Here is an 18,557-nt window from a genome sequence, read left to right as displayed (position 1 = left end):
GGCGGTGGAAACAACACGTTCAACAGTGGGGACAATCAAGGTAATGTACCCCGTGGGGTACAGCACTCATGTACCACGGGTATACGCCCCTGACACAGTACATGCGTGTTTGTGGCACATCACCTGCTCGGTTCTCAACCAATTAAAAATCACAAACTATTACCGTGGTATAACAATGGTCAATGAGCGTGCACGCTTACTTCGAGAAAGGCCTGTTCCAGTTGGGAACATGCTGGGAACACAGTGCATTCCTGATGGCTTATGGGAACGCACAGTGTTCCTAAAAGGAACGTTCCATTTGGAACGGGAACGTTCCGACTTTTGAGACGTTACATTACAAACACACAAATCAGACAAATGCAGTTTTTTCTTTAAAGTGAAACACTCAAAGATTAGAATTTGTTAGGAAAAAAAAATTAAACTTGATGAAGAGCACAAACGGTACATCTTTAACCCTAACTCCTGGGGCTCTTTTACTAGAAAGTATCCTGAATCCGCCGAAATCCACCAATTTTGTCACGCAAAAAATGCTGGTATCCTGAGTCCATCAGAATCCCCCAGTATTAAAAGATACTGGAGGTATCCTGAATCCGCCAAAGTCCACCAGCAAAACTCGCGCTGGATTCTGGCGGATTCAGGATACCATGGTGGCATAAAAAAAAAAACAGCATGTTTTTTGCATAGAGTCTTCAAAATCCATCACCTAAATTTCTGGTGGATTTTGACGGATTCAGGATACTATGCTTGCATGAAAACTGTGATGTGTGTTGTTGCATGGGATCCATCAAAATACACCAATGCATGGTTCAACTGCTGGTGGATATGATGTGGGTTGTTTTTCCTTTCAACTTGGGTTGTGGGTAATTGTGTATACTATGATGCTAAGACAAGATAAGTTTGCAGTAGCACCATGTGAATAAATCTCTCATTTTTTAGTATGTGTGGTTCTGAATATGTGTGGTTCTGAAAAGTATGTGTGGTTCTGAAAAGAACCGGATTTATTCACATGGTGCTACCGTAAACTTATCTTGTCTTAGTATCTTTCCACCATGCAAACTTTTAAATCCTATACTATGATGTTTGCATTGTCTGGAAGGGCTATTTCAATGAGCCATTGTCCGACCCCAGCATTGCTTTGTCTGGATGGGTTATGTACATAATCCATTGTTTACATGCTGAGGCCTAATAGTAATAAGCCGCAGTCACAAGCTCCCAACCGCCCGGTACATACATTTTTGTACAGCATGTGACAGACCTGGCAGGGCTACAAGCAGTATTTACTCGACCACAAACATAGCCAAAGAGTTATTCTGTGGAGATCCTGAATCCACCAAAGTCCCCCAACAGCTCAATATGGAGGTATCCTGAATCCATCAAAATCCTGCAGCTCCCCTAGGCTTACAATCCTGAATCCATCAAAATCCCCCAGTTTGTGCAATATGGAGGTATCCTGAATCCGCCGAAATCCCCCGAAACAGGGGGGTGGATTTTGATGGAATCAGGTACGTTAGGGTTAAACAGTAAATGATTTAGACATGCTACATCAATTCTCAGGTTATATCCCACATGTATTTTAATAAGATAAATCCCCTTTTTTTTGCAATGTTGGATTTAGGGTGGGTGTTTTTAAAGTATCCACGAAGCTATTAACTTGCTTTGTTTTGATACACCAATTTCACATTGTGGGCAATGCTACTCAACTGTGAAAGTCCATATAAGTACAATGTAACTTTAATTCTGATTACTAACCAACCTACAAGAGCACAAGTTTATTTCCGATCCTCTTTCAGACAAAAAAATTGTGCCTAAAATGATCCATCAGAGAACTGTGTTCTTGTTATAAAGTACATGTAGGCTTCCTAGTTGCAACATTTTCTATGATGGCAGCCTTTATGTCCTATCCCTATGAAAGTTATCCTAGGCAATGTGGATGTGTTCTCAGAGTTCATGGCTAAGTTAAAAACTGTGTGAAGTATGCCTGCAGAGGAAGGTATTAGACACAGACATGCTCAGACAAAATGCAACTACATGTATGTCATATTGTCCAAAATGTAAAATTCCTTGAATAATTTAGAATGTTCTCTAGTACACTGTACAAACTTTGAGAGAGCACTTTATTTTTCACTTGGACCAATCTAAATGGGTTTAAAATGTCCAATGTTGGACCATAGGGTTCACCTTCTGTACATGCAGGTGCTAATTGATACATCTCAGACTAGACATTTTATCAAATGTCATTTTCATGATGCAACAACAATTTGAAGCAACACTTTTATACATGTATGTGTACACATATTATAGCCCTCTGCTCATACAGTTGTGTGCTGAAGATCCCATGCATGATTACTTGATAGTTACTAGTTGAAATCCACTTACTTGAACCAACAATTTCATTTATCAGAAAAAAGTTTTAATAAAATAAAACCAGAAAAAAGAAAGAAACCTGATATATGAGTTGTAACAATGTCATCTCTTCTTGTTCTTCTTTTTCTTTCCTTTGTCTTGGCCAGCAGCTGCTGAGGATTCACCCCCGCCTCCTTGCTTCTGTTGTCTTGTCTTCAGTTTGGGGATCATCTCACTGACGTATAACAGCAGTGCTTTTCCTGAAAGATCAAATTGCAGATATCAAATATTCAAGAATTTCAGGCTTTACGAACATACAGCTGCCCAAAAAGGAAGCCAGTTATTCAGCTGAGCACAAGGAAAAAAATCTTACGGTGTAGTTCATTTGTGTAAATTTACTTCACTGAGAAACTTTTGTTTCTTTGTGAAGCTTTTTAAATTGCATTATGCAAATTACGTTTAGTTGTACCCATACTATTAAGAACATTTATGGCAATTTCAATGAAAATTTGTCAGAGCAGAAACTTTTGCTAAATATCTAGTTACAACTGGGCCCTCTTCTTTTTTTAGACACTTAAAAAAAAAAAAAACCATGCTTCTTATTGGCTCCATGCCCCAGCAAAGAGGGAACGTTTTTACCACTTTTGAGAGCCCCATGGACAGGACACACGAGCGTGTGCGTACTGTACTGTGCTGGTTCGCGCGCGAAGTACGCATGACTTCCTGAATGTGCCAAAGCTAGTATTAGCCACAGCGTCTTTGCATGAGCATCAGGCGTCGTTGGCGCACGAATACGTTCAAATTTAACTTGCGATGGTCTCAAAGACTAATCCCCACCCCCAATAACTTTGAATCATTCGAAATACGCACTGGATTGACCGGGAATCAGTCTAGCTCTCCCCCAACTCTCTTTTTCTGGGGGTACTTGTGCACGGAGCCCATATGGAGTATAGTCAGGCTGACGCAGCGGTACTTTCTTGACTTTTCACCGTTCCGATTGGAGTTTTATTACTTGAAAGAAAGAAACAATTGTGCTTGCAAAATGTCAAAGTTATGCATTAAACAGCATTATACATAGACTTGGTTCAATGTTTCTAAGTCTTTAATTCTTCACATTTAATAGGAAAGTTCATTTATCTGCAAAAATAAAAGAAAATGCGTCACTCAAAGGTTCTTTTTTTTTTTTGTACTTCACTAAAATGGGGACACTGGGCATAATGAGGAAAAAAACAACGCTGGGCATAATGAGGAAAAAAATAATGGCTTGGAAGTACTGCAGGGCGACACAACTGACCCCCTTCCTATTTGTGCTGGTCCTCGACTATGCACTGAGACAAGCGATTGACGGCAAGGAAGAGGAGGTGGGCTTCACACTCACACCTAGGAGAAGCCGACAGGTCGGCCCCAGTCGGGGGGGGGGGGGGGGGGGGGGGCTGAGGACCCTAATGCTGGATAGGGAAGGGTGGAGGGCGGCAACCAAGTCCTCAGATGGTGTAGCATAGGCTGCATCCTCGCATACCATCACATCCCATCACAATGCCTTGGCTCTGCAGTCCAAGCTCCATCAAAAGCTGGGTATGGCTTTTTATTGATTTTGATAGTAGGCGATAGTAGGCCCTTCAAAATATCTCTTCAATTTGCTGAAGTCGTGGGGCTGAATAGAACAGCGGGCAATTACTTCTTTTTTTCAACAGTGAACCACAGTATTAGGATGCAGCATTTTATTAAAGGTAAAGTCCATCATTTGTAATTTGTGCATTTTGTTCATTTGAAGCAACAAAAGTGCTCAAGATCTAAAGAAGGGTGCCGAACAACTAACCTGATGAAGTTTGAGCACAGCTGTAGCTGTATATTTCGAGAAAAACAACATTCTAGGATCTCGATTTCAAATCAAATGTTGCTGAATCATGTTTTGAATTGGGCCTGAATCCAGTGTCCGAGACACGTTCTCACTGAGCCGATTGCAGCTACGCGATGTCGCGTATAGCAACCGTATAGCAACCGAGTGCGCGTGTGCATCGTGCCAATGCTTGCGCGCGCTTCGCCAAATAACAAAACGAACTACTAATTTGAATTTCCTACAGTGCTTCTTAATCTTGAAGCACCATTGGAAAGGCCTTCTTTTGTGAATTTCTTCAAAATGACAGCTTGCCAGAAAGAATATTTTCACAGGGAGTTTAGTCCCCTTACTATCTTTCAACCAAGTATGTTTTTCAACAATAATTACACCAGTTACTTTTTGGATAGCTGCAAATGATGGACTCTGGCTTTAAACAGTGAACCACTGTAGTAGGCTTAACCCTAAATGAACCACAGACTGTAATTCAATAAACTGTTACTGCATGGACAAGATCTAAAGAGGGGAGAAAATCCATCCTCCTCCCCCCCTCCTCCCCCCCCCCCCCCCCCCCCCCCACTCTAACTGTGAGTGCGTTACAAAGGGTTCCTTCAGGAAAGGGATAATGAAATCATCATTGACTTACTGCTTGGAAATTCTTCTTTGAAGGGTGTGTTGTCTTCATTCTTGAGTTGAACTCTGACCCTTCCCCGGTATAGTGGATCTCTGTTAAGGTCTCGGGGGTAACATTTCCCTGCCTGTGAAGAAAATGTCAAAAACAACAAATAAACATTGCATTTAAGAGGTAGATTTCAATAAGTAATTCTAGGTTTTGCTGTAACCAGCCAATCAAATATCCCGTTCTCCCCAAATATCATCCCTTGGCTCTATCTTGGGTAGTTGACAGAGGGTACATTTTGGAGTCTGCACACCAAAATTAAGATCAGCCCAGTTTAAAACCCTGCAAGCTTCATTTTGGGCACAGATCTTGCAAAACCATGATGACCTGCAAATGAAACGCTGAAAACAATGACTTCACTGTGAAGCTTTTGAAGGAATACTAAAAAAGAATTGAGGATGCGACTTTGCATTTAATTTTGTAAACGTCCAGCAAATATTTTAAGAACCGTTCAAACAATTAATCGTTTAGCCATTTCACAAAGGCTGACACCTGCCCATTGTGTCTGCAGATCGGCGAAAATCAAGAGTGATTGACATAACAAATAGTGGGTAGTCCTTGAAAAGTAAAAACTCGACTATGTATATCACAAATGTAATCTAGTTCTGCGGTACTTCTAAATTATTGTAAATTAAATAAGTTACGAAATGTGCTATGAATGTTGAGCTCAAAGAAAGATATGTGACAATAGGTCCCTTTTTCATAATTCCAGTTTCGTTTAAACATTTTGGAAAATTTGTAAACAACGTAAGAAAACGCATTTTTTCTGTTTAAACGTTTAAAAACGCTTAAACTTTTAAAAACGTTTAAAGGGAATATACAACATTTGCAAACATCGAAAAATAAAACTACCAAGTTTTTGCGAAATACCTTAATAGGATGTTGGTAAATGACCGTCTAAAGCATCCTGTAAAATTATGGCACCTGGTATACTGTCATTTTCCAGAAAAGTGGTATTTTTGTATCAATTTCCAACGCTGATCGGCCGATCAGCGTTGGAAACAACTGGCTTTTTTTCAAATACTGGCCCCAATTGACCATTGCACTTGTTTGCAATCGATTACAAACCTATGAACGGGTTCGAGCCAGCTAGACTGGTTCCCTGACCTTACAATTCCCCAATTTATGTAAACTGCTCTGTTTCTTCTTATATGGAGTCAGGGAACCAGACTACAGGAAAATGATCGTTTTTCTTGGTTTTTATAGCATTTTCGAACCCAAAACCTCCAAAAAGTCAGTGTAACTATATTTGCTTTATATTTTCAACCCCCCAATTCCATCCATTTCTGAAAATTACAGCAAAAGCAAATGATGTATATTCCCTTTAAACATGTTAATGTCACATCCTTAAAAAGAATACAAAGCTTCAGGCATCGTCAGCCTGAGAGGGCTTTCTTCCACTTCCAATCTTCAAACAAATAAATACATGTACACTTGTAAGTCTACAGGCACTGAACATGTTACAATTACAAAGCAAAGAGTGCTAACAGTCAGAATGTCCATTCATGTTTCACTGGGTTGTTTAGCTGTTTATTACTACACAAAAATCTAGAAATCCTGATTATTATCATTAACTTTAACTCCCTAGCATGATTTACTAGGAACCATACCCATCCTGGCAAATTCCAACACCATATAGGAAACTGCACACACATAATTTCTAGGGCTGAGTCAATTCGAATAATTGAATATTCGAATATTCGACCTTCCAATCAATCGAATATTCGAATATTCGGTTATTTGGCCATTCCAAATTCCCTCAAAAGCAAAAATATGCCATACATGTACATGTAGTCAACGTACGTGCGCACGTCAGCATGCCATGCATGATTTCTTCACAGGTAAGTCAGGTATTTGTCAACATTCAGTTGTTCTTCAGTCGTCAGTAATTTAAAGATTAACAATAATCAGAGAAGCTAGAGTGAAGGATTCCTTGTTTGCATGGGGGACGTATTAAGCCGTGAACCCCAAACACGGCGGGTGGCGTCAGCTATTGTGACTCTCCGACCCTTAACTCGCAAACAGGAACCGAGCATATATATTACTGGAAGCTTCTTGAAGTCTACAAAACGGTGTACTTCCTAGTCACAGTATTGAGGATAAAAAAACACTTTTATAATAATAACTCGCACTTTTGTCACCAAGAATTGAGGAAATGATTTTATATCATTTTAAATAACTTATTCTCAACAACCAAAATCTCCAAGAAAAAAACCTATGATATTTAATGTCTTTATTCAATGAAATATGGGTCTTTGAATTGTAAATGCATATTTAAGTTTATGCAAATAATGGGCGTGGGCGCGGCATACACACGCCCCAGCTTGACACGTGCAAAGCAGTATTTCCTTGTTTGCCCACAGGGGATGTATTATAAGCTGTGTACCCAAAACACGAAGGGTGACATTTCAGCACAAAAAAAAAAAATCGCCGGCCGAGCTCCGGCGGGCGCATTGTTGGCGGGCTAATTAGGGCACAGGTGCGCTGACCCGGTTCTTTTGTCTGGCTAAGTGCGTGCTCTGGAGATAACTTTCTAACAAATAGGCCACTAAAAGGTTTGGATATTCCAACTTGCAACATTTTGATACATTTTGTCTAGCTGTGGTTTTCTATGCTGGGAATCAGGGGTACGGTGCGGTGAGTTGACCGCAAAGTCTGTCTGGCGAAATAAATGAGAGCTCTTTTGAGTTTGAAATCCTCTCTGTTGTCTGCCCTTTTTCTTGCGTTTTGCTCGACTTGGAGGACATAAGCCAGAGGTTCCCGCTATTATTACTGAAAGTATAATTGCTGAACTAGTTTTTGAAGTGTTTATGTATGTTTTATTTGTGCAAATATTGGGTGCAATTAGCAGACTAACCCAGCGAACAAAGCTGACGGACAGCGAACGAAAATGTGTTCGATAAAAGGGTGTTCTGATCAGTTGAGAGAACTAGATTATTTTGTACATGTACATGTATACGGAGGCATTGAGGCGAACATCGAACAGCCATAATAAATTTACCCCTAAAAGTAAACAAGAAATTCTTTTAGAAAAATCCCAGAGTCCGTAACGTAAATGAACCAAGGTTTTCAAAACGTTATAATGTAATGTTGGGGTTCATGACAAGTTTTCTACAACACCGCCACGTGCTGTGGGCAGCATACTGCATGCAAGGCAATTCCCTATAACCACGTGCATTCGATACGATTGAACAGGCGATGGAAAACTTTGGGGGGAATTGGCTTCGCTGTATCAGTGTAATGTACCGCTTCTTGTGCGACCCTGTGCGAGCAGTACGTCCTCAAAATAAGTACATGAAAACGGAAAATACAAAGGCCCACACAGAGAAAAGAAATCAAGTTCTTTGCATGAGATTGCAGAGGTCTTCTACATTGATGTTGGCATGCCATTTTCGCGATGTCAATAGCTGATCCAGTAAGCCCCTCCCACTGCGCACGTGGGCAAATTAACACGTGCTCCTCTCCAATGCCACGCTGCATTTTCCTATGCTGCACACATGTACATGTAACACCAACGCGCGGGGAAACTTGCCAGGATCGCATCGGGGAAAACAGCGGCGGTTTTCTTTTGAAAGTAGGGATTGTAAGTAGGACAACAACAAACAAAAATACGGACAACGGAAACGTTACTACTCATGCTAGAAGTTTGATATGAAAAGGTGTCAGGAAGTGTTTTGTGAAGACATGAAAGACAAAATGTCTTGTTTATCTTGTCGGAAGCATCAGCGATTGGTGTTGCAGTCCGGCGTTAAAAAAATGGGTTGCATGGCTTTACTGCAAGCACTCCCAAAGCAGAAGTAATATATGTATGGCATTATTGCTTGGCACATATACAAGCTACTTTTATGGGTTTTTTGGCAGCAACTTGAAACTTAACTTTGAGAATACACTTTTGTTGTTAAAAAAAAAAAAAATTCCACCTTTTTATTTCATTGCATATCACCACCGAATATTCTTATTCGAAAATAAATATTCGAATATTTGATTATCGATCGAATAACCGAATATTCGAATATTCGGCACAGCCCTAATAATTTCTGACTTTGATTCTGGAGGTGTACCAACCCAATGTGAAAGACTGTCAGTTTAGGGGTACTGTACCCATCCCTACAGATTCCAACAAAACATGCCGTTGGGTTTAATGGGTGGAGTTCTGTTAGGGTTAATAGTGTAATAAGTGTGTAGAAATCATGTTGATAACTCTCATACCTCCAAGGCAACTTGTAAGCCAGCAGCACTGCATATATCTTTGATTTCGTTGGCTGTGGGGTTGTCAATGGCTTTGCTCTTAGGAATTTTCCTTCCTTCTGGTAGAGTCTTTTTGCTGTTGATATACGCTGGGTAGATACAAATCCATCTGGTACATATGCAGAAATAAACAAATTAAAATCAATGTGCAACAAACTTCAGGATTGGATACAAAAAAGTCAAGTGACTGTCCACATCCAAATGGCTGTAAAGTTTTGTACGTCAATTTTGCAAAGTGGCAGAAAGCTTGGGGAAAAAATGGGTTAACAAACAAATTATCAACATTAGGGTATTTGGTCAAGTGATAATTATCGGGGACAAAACTCGCGCACAAAACAAAACTTGAACGCGAAGAGCAAAATTATTAATCTGTAGCTGATATACTAGCTAAGGAAAAAACACAAAACTAAGGTGTTGTTACAAGTAATATCTTACAATTATAATGTTAAAAAAATGAAATAAAAAGAGCATCTGGTTTTTCAGAAATAGTGAAAAATTCAACACCATCGCGGCGACCGCCCGTGCACTCACATTGGTTTTACGTGTACAAACGATGCGCCCTCCCACGCCCAAGTGGCGCAACCGTCAAATCGGAGCGCTTCGGCACTGCAACCGAAATTACTCGAGCATGCGTTAGCAACCATAGGATCACTTTCATTGGTGCAATCGAGACAGTTCTGACGTCATCGTAAATCGGAAACCTTCGGGGTACTCCCTTTGTTTGTCTGAGAAAAATCTATGTAGGTCTACGCATGCAGCTACACGAAAACGATTTTGGGCGATGAAATTCCCCTAGAAATAGCCGCCGTAATGAAACCCGGCAAAGTAGGTAAATGCCTACATTAATAAAGTATGTGTGAAGTTTTGGGGGAGTATAGAAAGTTATTGCTGACGATAGCGTGTACTATTGAATAGGGCTGCGCAAGTGGGTAACCGCACGTGGTATTCCCGCACGTACGCTGTGCACTGTTTAGCGCACGTAGCTGAATACCGGGGGCGTGATATTTAATTTTGTTATCCGTAACCCTTTCCCATATGGTATGTATAAAACTATGACCGTGAAGAAAATAAAGAAAAACACAAGAAAAACAGATTCTGAGGTGTCCCAAAAGTCTTGCCACTTGCGTTCACTAAATCTTCAATATCTCTAAAACCACAACAGCGATTTGAACAAAACCACATCATTCTCAACTAGATTATCTGCTCTGAATATTTAATGCATTTTTAGGGCTATGAGTCTATGGGGGAATTCTTAACTAAACACCCTATCAACATTTCCTCTTGAAATTACATAGACTTGCATCTATTCTGTGCACTTTTTGTTCATGTAGGCCTAGGCCTATTTATTTCACGCACTCAAACTCGGATTCGTAAAGTTTGAGCGGTGTGATTTTTCCAAATGCTACAAGTGGTCACTCACTCCTGTCATGCCAGTCAATGATCCACGATCCACAAACTACACGGCGCGACTCAGAACATGGATTGTGTTTCCGTTGTACGGGCACTTTGAGTTTGACTGAACTTACCCAATGTACATGTAGAGACAGGTGAGGTAGACCTATAAAGTATAACTATAATGTAGTCCGAGTAACTTGGACCCAACTTATCACCTTTTTTAACATTTGGACATGGTCTGGCGATAGTGGGGTCCAAGCTAATACCGCGACCTGGACAACATCAGCCTGTCACTGTCCCAAAAACCAACATTTTCCAACAAAAAACATCAGATTTCACCTTCAAAACGGCCTCCAAATTACTAGATATGCCACCTGAGGTACAAGTAGACCCATCGATAATTAAGATGGTTGTACTGAAGTTTACTTACGATCCGGAAAAAAAGTGAAATTTTCCGTTCATTTCGGAGAGCTCCCCTCGCGATCTTGAACACGTTAAATTTCTGATCGTGTTTAATGTTTGAACGACGCGATTTCTTCTACATGCCCAGCGTACATTCGATGGTCCCCGTATCCACATACATGTGCATTTCGAACTGTAAAAGGGAATCCGGAACCAGCTTGAACTGGTATCCGCCATAAAAGCTGCGCTAGTTCCCGACTCCCTACCCTATTATCGTTTGAAATGCACGTGTTTACAAACGTCTACTCATTATCATAATCGATGCATCGCGTACGCTCGGTAACGGAATCGCACTCGGGATACGGGGACCATCGAATGTACGCTGGGCATGTAGAAGAAATCGCGTCGTTCAAACATTAAACACGATCGGAAATTTAACGTGTTCAAGATTGCGAGGGGAGCTCTCCGAAATGAACGGAAAATTTCACTTTTTTTCCGGATCGTAAGTGAACTTCAGTACAACCATCTTAATTATCGATGGGTCTACTTGTACCTCAGGTGGCATATCTAGTAATTTGGAGGCCGTTTTGAAGGTGAAATGTTTTTTGTTGGAAAATGTTGGTTTTTGGGACAGTGACAGGATGATGTTGTCCGGGTCGCGGTATTAGCTTGGACCCCACTATCGCCAGACCATGTCCAAATGTTAAAAAAGGCGATAAGTTGGGTCCAAGTTACTCGGACTAAACTATAATGTACGTAAATTTCTTAGTCAGTAGTGAAAAAAGTTAAATTTGATATGTTGCAAGTTTTGCGTATACTATAGTATACAATATTTTGTTTTCACGAAATGGATGCAACATAAGTTAACATGGACGAAATGGATGCAACGTATTAAATGCTCATTCCATATGGATATTTCACGAGCATGACGAGCCTGCTTGATCATGTTGATCTTTGAACTCAAACTTGCAAACGGAAACTAGCAATACCTTCACTTTTTTTTATGAGTCAAGCCTATAAACAAGCAGCCTTTCAGAATAATAGTGTTCACTGTACGAAAAATATCACCTTTCTCTTTGAGCAGGATTCTGGTTTTCACTGAAGTGAGCCATGTTGCATGTTGTTGTCACTCGTCCTCATTTATTTACGTACTTACGCAAGTACGTACGGTATGGTACGGATACGGACTACGTACGGCACACGCTCTGAGCGCGGATCAGTAGTAGCGCCCTCTACAGGGCTAATAATGCTGTTTTTGTTTTCTTTCTTTTTTCGGAATTCAACGCCAAAGCATATAATTCAAGCGTTTCTTTTTTGAGCAACCAAAAAAGGAAGTGATGCCATGTTGACTCCTCAAGTTTACAAAAAAAATTGCAAATTTCCACCCAAATTCTTCCAGCGTCAAGCTAGCTATATGGCTCAAATCATGGATGTACCTTAGTATAGGCTACTGTTTGATCCAACTTTGAACGCACTTGTAAATCAAGTCATCAGACCCGTGCTTGGCCAAAAGAAGAAAACCGTTTGTGCGACTCAGTTGTACCATGGAGCTCGGAACAAGTGCTTTGCTAATAAGAGTAGGCCTACGCGTGGGCCCAGGCGCGGTTCTAGAGCAAATTTTTTTGGGGGGGGGGGGCTAGGAGGGTGGGCCATAATTTTTTTCAGGGCGTGCTGAAATGTAGGCTGGTTATTTTCTCCGGACACTTAGGCCTCCGAAAATGGGGGGGGGGGGGGGGGGGGGGGGCTCGTGCCATATTTTCTACGGGGAGCGCTGATAAAATCCTACAATCAGGCACACTATATTAACTAAAAGTGTACAAATTGACCCTTCTCACGACTATTTATTTAGGGGGAGACCGTTCGCATGTACGTCACATTCTTACATTTTGCTAGTGCAATTTTTTTTTGTGAAATTTTTCTTGGGGGGCTAGACATTTTTTTGGGGGGCGTGACCAATTATTACTTCCTCTCGCTTCGGATGCTCCGGACGGGAGAAGTTGGGCTGGGGCCGAAATCTAACGATGGCCTGGTGCTTAATTTTTCCCCGTTAACGTATAAGTGACTTCTCTAAAAATAGTTCTGTATATACTTACCGATGCATGACACTAAGTATCAGCATTAGGTTAGTGACTCTTAAGTGGTGATAGAGCTGCTGAAACGTTGATAATGTGTTAAATCTAAAGACCTTCGAGATGACTCAACCCCATGCTTCCCTTACCTCAAATCCTAAGAGACTTGTCACCGTCCCCAAGGAATATGCATGGTACGTTAGCACGCACCACACGTCTCAGGATCGGCAGTTTAGGCTGTGATGCAGATCGGATGCAGAGGGGGTTGTCGCTACACCGCTCACTGATTTAGCAACATGTCCACTCTATGGTCGACAAAATTGTGATGTCGCATAGACTACCATCAAATCTATGTTGGTGTTATTAATACCTTCGTATAGTCCAGGTGAGCTTTATTATTATTATTATTTTATATAAATGACATTTTGGAATATTAAAAAAAAAAAAATCAGCACAAGTTTTTAGCCGAAGGTATTGAGTTAGTCTTTGTGTCCTGGTCCTCGCTCATCTCCCATATCGAGAGATTAATGGGTTCCTCGAAGCATGTGGCACTAAACAAGAGTAATGGTCAGAGGATCATACAGCTGAAATCATGGTTGGATGAGCTTATCAAATAGAGTCAAGTACCTGTTGGTCTCTTGGAATTTATCCTGTTATATTTTGTTATCAATCTATTTTGCCGTTTATCCAGCACTGTTAAGATTCCAAAAGATCGTCCCAAGATGTTACCGAGCTACCTCACAATCTCAGCGGCATTGATAGCAATGGGCGTCGAGGTGGCGGCCTACTGGTCTCCCTTAAGAAAGGCTGTCCCACTGGCGCAACCTGGGGATCATGTTTGCCAACAAATCGCACCGTAAGTCCTCATGCGTGACGTGCTTGATATTGTACAGAAGTGTCCCCACGGAGGCGCCGGTCTCTTCCGAAAAGACCAAAACCCGTGTTTGAGGCTGATTTTTGTAAATTGAGGGCATTTCCCCCTAAATTTGAATGTTTAGACACGTCTGCTATATTTCATTATTAAGAGAAAGATTCGGATATTTGGTATTATATCATGTTGCAGCTGACGACCATTTCAGAGTGGCCTTCAAACACACTCTTGTATCTATTTTCCATTGACTAGTAAGACTCTGGAGGCGTTTCAAACAACTGTAAAAGTCGATCTTTCGACAAAGTCGCTTGTCATATTTGTTTCAAACTTCAAACATGATGTCATGCACACCATCATCTTCAGAACTGTATGCCCGCCCGGCGTGACTCTGGAAGGCAAGAGGATTAACACACGTCAATGGTGATTTCACTTCTAGTTTCAGGGAGCCAGTTATCATATCAACGACGGTTCTTGCTCATCACCGGATCTATTACGTAGCATGCGGCGACATCCTCAAATTGTTCACATGTACCGTTCGAAGGTAGGGGGGCATATACTTCTGCACTGCATGGTACCAATGCTTTAGTTTTGTTACAACTTTCAGGAACGTTTGGAGCAGTGGTTTGTTTCAACTTCATAATTTTTATCGCAGAAAATTTTCAGCTGGGAAAAAATATTCGGAAAGCAGGGGTACTTCGGGTTGGGGTACGGTAAGCGTGCTCGTTTCACTTCCACGCGAAGGGGCACATTAACGGAAATGCAACATTACCATCAAAAACCCAAATAAAACATTAACATTATATTTTTTTTAAAGAATGAGAAATTAAGAATATCTATCCAGGGTGACATTGAGCTCGCATGAAATTTTTCATTTTGACTCACACTAAATAAGCAAACATAGGCTACGAGGAAATGCATGTAGGGCGGGTAGATGATCAGTAGATCTCCATATAAGAAAGTAATCATCTTGTTTTTATTAATTGACATCAATGGAATAACATTTTGATAGCGGTGTTTGTAACTTATCCCCCGCTCCTCACAGACCCGTGTACCGAGCTGCGTATAAGACAGAAATCCGTTCCGGTTACAAAGTGCGTCGTGTATGCTGCCCAGGCCACACACTTAAAGGTACCATGTGCCATCGTAAGTTGACAATTTTCTTCTTTAACTTAAACAGTTCAACATGAAACTCACCATTAGCAATGATAAGAATAATTTCCAAACTGCTCAGTTATTTGGCAAACAAAGGAGAAAGTGTTCGGCTATGGTCTGAACCTCATAGTAGGCTTTATCGGGCGTGGTTCTACCGGGGGGGGGGGGTAGAACCGCTCCTGTAAGAGATGTGAAAAGGCTGCATCCTGTTAATACTAGTGTCACCTTTTGACAAGATCTATACTTTACAGTAAGAACTTATAGTTGATGTGTTTATTTGCCCATGCACTTGCAAACATCGACAATTTGTTCAGACAAAACGTTTAGCTCACTTGTTGAATGTCAACAGCTTGCTCAACGGGTTACTATGGTATCAACTGCGACTTCCGATGTCCACAGCTTTGCTTGCAAGGAGATCACGGCACCTGCAGACCTATGGATGGGCAATGCACCTGCATGCCTGGCTACCATGGCGTCACGTGTGATGAAGGTGAGTTGACATGTAGCCTGCGCGGTTGCAGTGAACGGTTTGTGTGAATGGCCTGGTTAATTCTTCACTTACGAACGTGACCAGAAGATTAGAACATTCAGTATTAGGCCTATTGTATATTCATTTAATAGATTTCCACTGAGTGGTGTGCAGACCAATTACCGAAACGCGCTTAATCGGCAGTTTACCCAAAACTAGATGTCGAGTGGCGCATAATCTCAAAGCATTACCCTGCGTTTATCTCTTTTTGGTTCTTCTTTTCCCCTCCAAACTTATCTTCAGAGTGTCCATCGGGACGATATGGACCTGGGTGTACCAGCTTCTGTCAGTGTCCGCAAGGGGCGACGTGCAACAGCATGACGGGGGCATGCCTCTGCAATCCCAGCTCACGAAATGTACATTGTCTACAGGCCACGCAGTTACCATGTAAGCCCTTGATCTATAGAAGGTCTCATAAGAGAAATGAGCGGATCCCTATAGGGAGGAGAGATGGGATGGATCCATACATCGGACGGGCCGGGGCTGACTTTTTCAATCATCCTATTTTTTTGCAATATTTGCACGTACATAGAGTTGAATGAAACAGCCGCATTTCTGGATTATCTGCAGACCAAGTCAGACTTTCTCAAATCATTACGATAGTGTTTGGGGTGCACTAAGGGGGAGGGGCTAATATGACCATAGGAGAAAATAACTTGTCCACCCTGGATCCATCGTTAAACAGGAGTATATCACTTGTAAAAGACACATAGGCCAAATTTCTTTTAATGGGAACGTTTAGGACGTCTTAAGTAAGACATTTTAGTGAAACTTACAGGAATTGCGCCCCCACGGTATTGCAAATATGATATTAAAATAATACTTTGGGGGGGGGGTAAAAAATCGCGAATATAGGTTGTGCCGTTACGCTTCGTAAGCCCATTTAAACTTAAACCTTTAATAACTTGAAGTTTGTGGTATCTTTCCCCTTACAGCTGGTGGCGCTGTCACCACATCTCACATGTCGGTGTTTTGTCTTCTGCTTCCATGCCTGCTGATCCGACTGCTCATCAATCTTGATGGCTGTTGTGGAGCTCTGTACGCGTTATGTCACTGGAATAAATAACGATAGAAGAACTGTGAATGTGTGGTGACCGATTTTTTTTGTTCCTTCAAAGGGCCATGTAATAATTAATTTCAATTAATCCTTGAACATCAATCAATCCTTGAGTAACCTATTTAACTTTCCGTTTTAAGGATATTTTGGTACCTCTTGGTTTTAATACTAATGCAAATTTTCTGATATTCTGAAACGAGAATCATGTCCCAAGTTTATGATATACAAAATGCAAAAGCGCTTTTTGGCTTCCATCGAAACTAAAATACGCAAGAAGCAAATTCATGTCGCGTATACCTACAGAAGAAAAATCCATTTTTTTTGCAGAGCACGTGGCATCATCTTACGTTTGATCTACTGCAGCAGTGCAGCGGCTAAACAAAACTAAATTCCTGTTCAGACAAGAAAACGAGCAGCAACTAAAAAGCCCAATTACTTTCAATAAAAGTCATTTTGATAACTTCATCAATACCAAATAAAGCCAAACCCATGAAAGAAACTATACAGTGTAGTTTCCAAGGATGCCCTTTTTCAAATGGCGTGAAAAGCGCCTGCTGGCTAAACCGCAAATTGGAGTCTGCAGGCCAAGTCGGTCGCCCTCTATTGTTGACTACTCGCGTGTGATCTACCGTAAAGCGGTGCGGCCAACCATCAAGGATATCAAAGAGGCCGCATGCACACCATGAAGGATATCACAGATGCCGCATGCACCTTTAATGTTGCCGCCAACGGTTTCTTCTTATTGTCTAAGTACCGACCTCATTCAAGATTTTCATGATAAAGTCTGGCCTGTTCGTCTGGTGGTCATCACTTTGGATTTCATCCATCAACCGGTAGCATCAGTTTCGTTCTCGAGTATACCTCAAGATGTCTACCAGCACTTTCAGTTCCCTGGTCTTTCAAGACAACGAGCCAGACTACGAGCTGCCTGTCCCAGAGCCTGGAGAGTTTGACCGCTTCCATGACTACCTGGGCCTAGCCCGTCTCATCACCAAGATCACCGTAACCTCTCCAAGGACCAGCTCTGTCTCGGAGTCATCGGAAGATCAGTTCCTCGGACTCCAGACGCCAGACATGGAGACGGACCAAGAGACCAGCAGTATCGACAGCGGGTCCAACACCGGTTTCCGTCCCTTCACCATGGACGAGCTGTCCCTTGAGACCGGGCCATCTCGACGTGGCAATCGGTGGTTGGTTCCCAAGCCAACCTGGTGTGTCTTTTGTAAGAACAACGGCGAGAGCGAAGCGGTCTACACCTCACACATCCTCAAGAACAGCCTTGACAAGGTGGTCTGTCCTAGGCTACGGGCTTACATCTGTCCGCTGTGTGGAACCAGCGGAGATGAGGCACATACCATCAAGTACTGTCCAACCAACCTGGGCAGCTTGCAGCCAGCTCCGTCCAAGTCAAGACCCAGCAATCTCGGCATGTTCATCAGCAGCAGACTTCTGCCGTCAGCAGAAAACAGAGTTTCCGTATGACCGTCGCAAGGAGAAACTCCAAACCAAAACGGCTCTTTTCAGAGCCAACACATTTTCCCAAGAGAGATTTGGTACAATGCTTGCCATATATTTTTTTATTATTATTTTTTTTAATGTACAGTCAATTTTGTTTTAACATTTACAATGGCTTTTTGGGGTACAATGTAGTTTATCTTTTATATTTGTCCCGAACGTTTTCCCCAAAATTGAAAGGTTTTAATAAATTAATTCTCCACCATTCAGTCTTATTATAAAAGTGTTGAAGATCAAAATAAAGTAGCTGGTGATCTACCATTATATTTATCCCGCCAATTGTTTCTAATTATCTCCATACAAACAATAATTGAAATAGTTAATTATGTTGATTATTTTGAATGAAATTATTTGTTCAGTGGGATAGCTTAAACTTCAAAAAGTTTGATACGTGATTGTGTTTTGCACAACTGTACAATTTTTTTTACCCTGGGTTGCATAACAGGATTTTATCGTCGCG

At 41.4% G+C, this 18,557-nt stretch overlaps 3 protein-coding genes across 4 annotated transcripts; 2 read left to right on the top strand and 1 right to left on the bottom strand.

Moving 5' to 3' along the window:
- Positions 1-1,547: 1,547 nt before the first annotated feature.
- On the bottom strand, positions 1,548-12,097 carry LOC119720139 (signal recognition particle 19 kDa protein-like). The gene is made up of 4 exons (XM_038189696.1): positions 11,973-12,097; positions 9,069-9,216; positions 4,827-4,938; positions 1,548-2,603 (listed from the first exon to the last, which is right to left on the bottom strand). The coding sequence occupies exons 1-4, from the start codon at positions 12,014-12,016 to the stop codon at positions 2,467-2,469; spliced, it is 441 nt and encodes a 146-aa protein (XP_038045624.1). The 5' UTR covers positions 12,017-12,097; the 3' UTR covers positions 1,548-2,466.
- Positions 12,098-13,128: 1,031 nt separating this feature from the next.
- LOC119721086 (multiple epidermal growth factor-like domains protein 11) lies at positions 13,129-16,769 on the top strand. 2 transcript variants are annotated; one of them, XM_038190980.1, is made up of 7 exons: positions 13,129-13,358; positions 13,665-13,829; positions 14,281-14,385; positions 14,887-14,972; positions 15,346-15,486; positions 15,769-15,912; positions 16,461-16,769. In XM_038190980.1, exons 2-7 carry the CDS (start codon positions 13,696-13,698, stop codon positions 16,589-16,591), a joined length of 741 nt encoding a protein of 246 aa, XP_038046908.1. In that variant the 5' UTR covers positions 13,129-13,358; positions 13,665-13,695; the 3' UTR covers positions 16,592-16,769. The 2 variants fall into 2 exon arrangements, with proteins under 2 accessions (XP_038046908.1, XP_038046907.1); XM_038190979.1 differs by having other exon boundaries at positions 14,887-14,987.
- A 2-nt stretch (positions 16,770-16,771) lies between these two features.
- On the top strand, positions 16,772-18,092 carry LOC119721088 (nanos homolog 3-like). Its single transcript, XM_038190981.1, has one exon. The coding sequence runs from the start codon at positions 17,450-17,452 to the stop codon at positions 18,062-18,064; it is 615 nt and encodes a 204-aa protein (XP_038046909.1). The 5' UTR covers positions 16,772-17,449; the 3' UTR covers positions 18,065-18,092.
- The last annotated feature ends 465 nt before the right edge of the window (positions 18,093-18,557 follow it).

This window comes from Patiria miniata, unplaced genomic scaffold, assembly GCF_015706575.1.
Source record: "Patiria miniata isolate m_02_andy unplaced genomic scaffold, ASM1570657v1 HiC_scaffold_9, whole genome shotgun sequence".
NCBI classification, from domain to species: domain Eukaryota; kingdom Metazoa; phylum Echinodermata; class Asteroidea; order Valvatida; family Asterinidae; genus Patiria; species Patiria miniata.
This window is presented reverse-complemented; position numbering and strand designations above follow the sequence as displayed.

Excerpts from the sequence above, each read along its gene's own strand:
- LOC119720139 (XM_038189696.1), bottom strand. The coding sequence starts at position 12,016 with ATGGCTCACTTCAGTGAAAACCAGAATCCTGCTCAAAGAGAAAG. Across the intron at positions 9,217-11,972 it reads AATCCTGCTCAAAGAGAAAG|ATGGATTTGTATCTACCCAG; the intron begins GTGATATTTTTC and ends CATATGTACCAG. Across the intron at positions 2,604-4,826 it reads CAAAGAAGAATTTCCAAGCA|GAAAAGCACTGCTGTTATAC; the intron begins GTAAGTCAATGA and ends TTGATCTTTCAG.
- LOC119721086 (XM_038190979.1), top strand. The coding sequence starts at position 13,696 with ATGTTACCGAGCTACCTCACAATCTCAGCGGCATTGATAGCAATGGGC. Across the intron at positions 14,386-14,886 it reads TTCACATGTACCGTTCGAAG|ACCCGTGTACCGAGCTGCGT; the intron begins GTAGGGGGGCAT and ends CGCTCCTCACAG. Across the intron at positions 15,913-16,460 it reads ACAGGCCACGCAGTTACCAT|CTGGTGGCGCTGTCACCACA; the intron begins GTAAGCCCTTGA and ends TTCCCCTTACAG.
- LOC119721088 (XM_038190981.1), top strand. The coding sequence starts at position 17,450 with ATGTCTACCAGCACTTTCAGTTCCCTGGTCTTTCAAGACAACGAGCCA.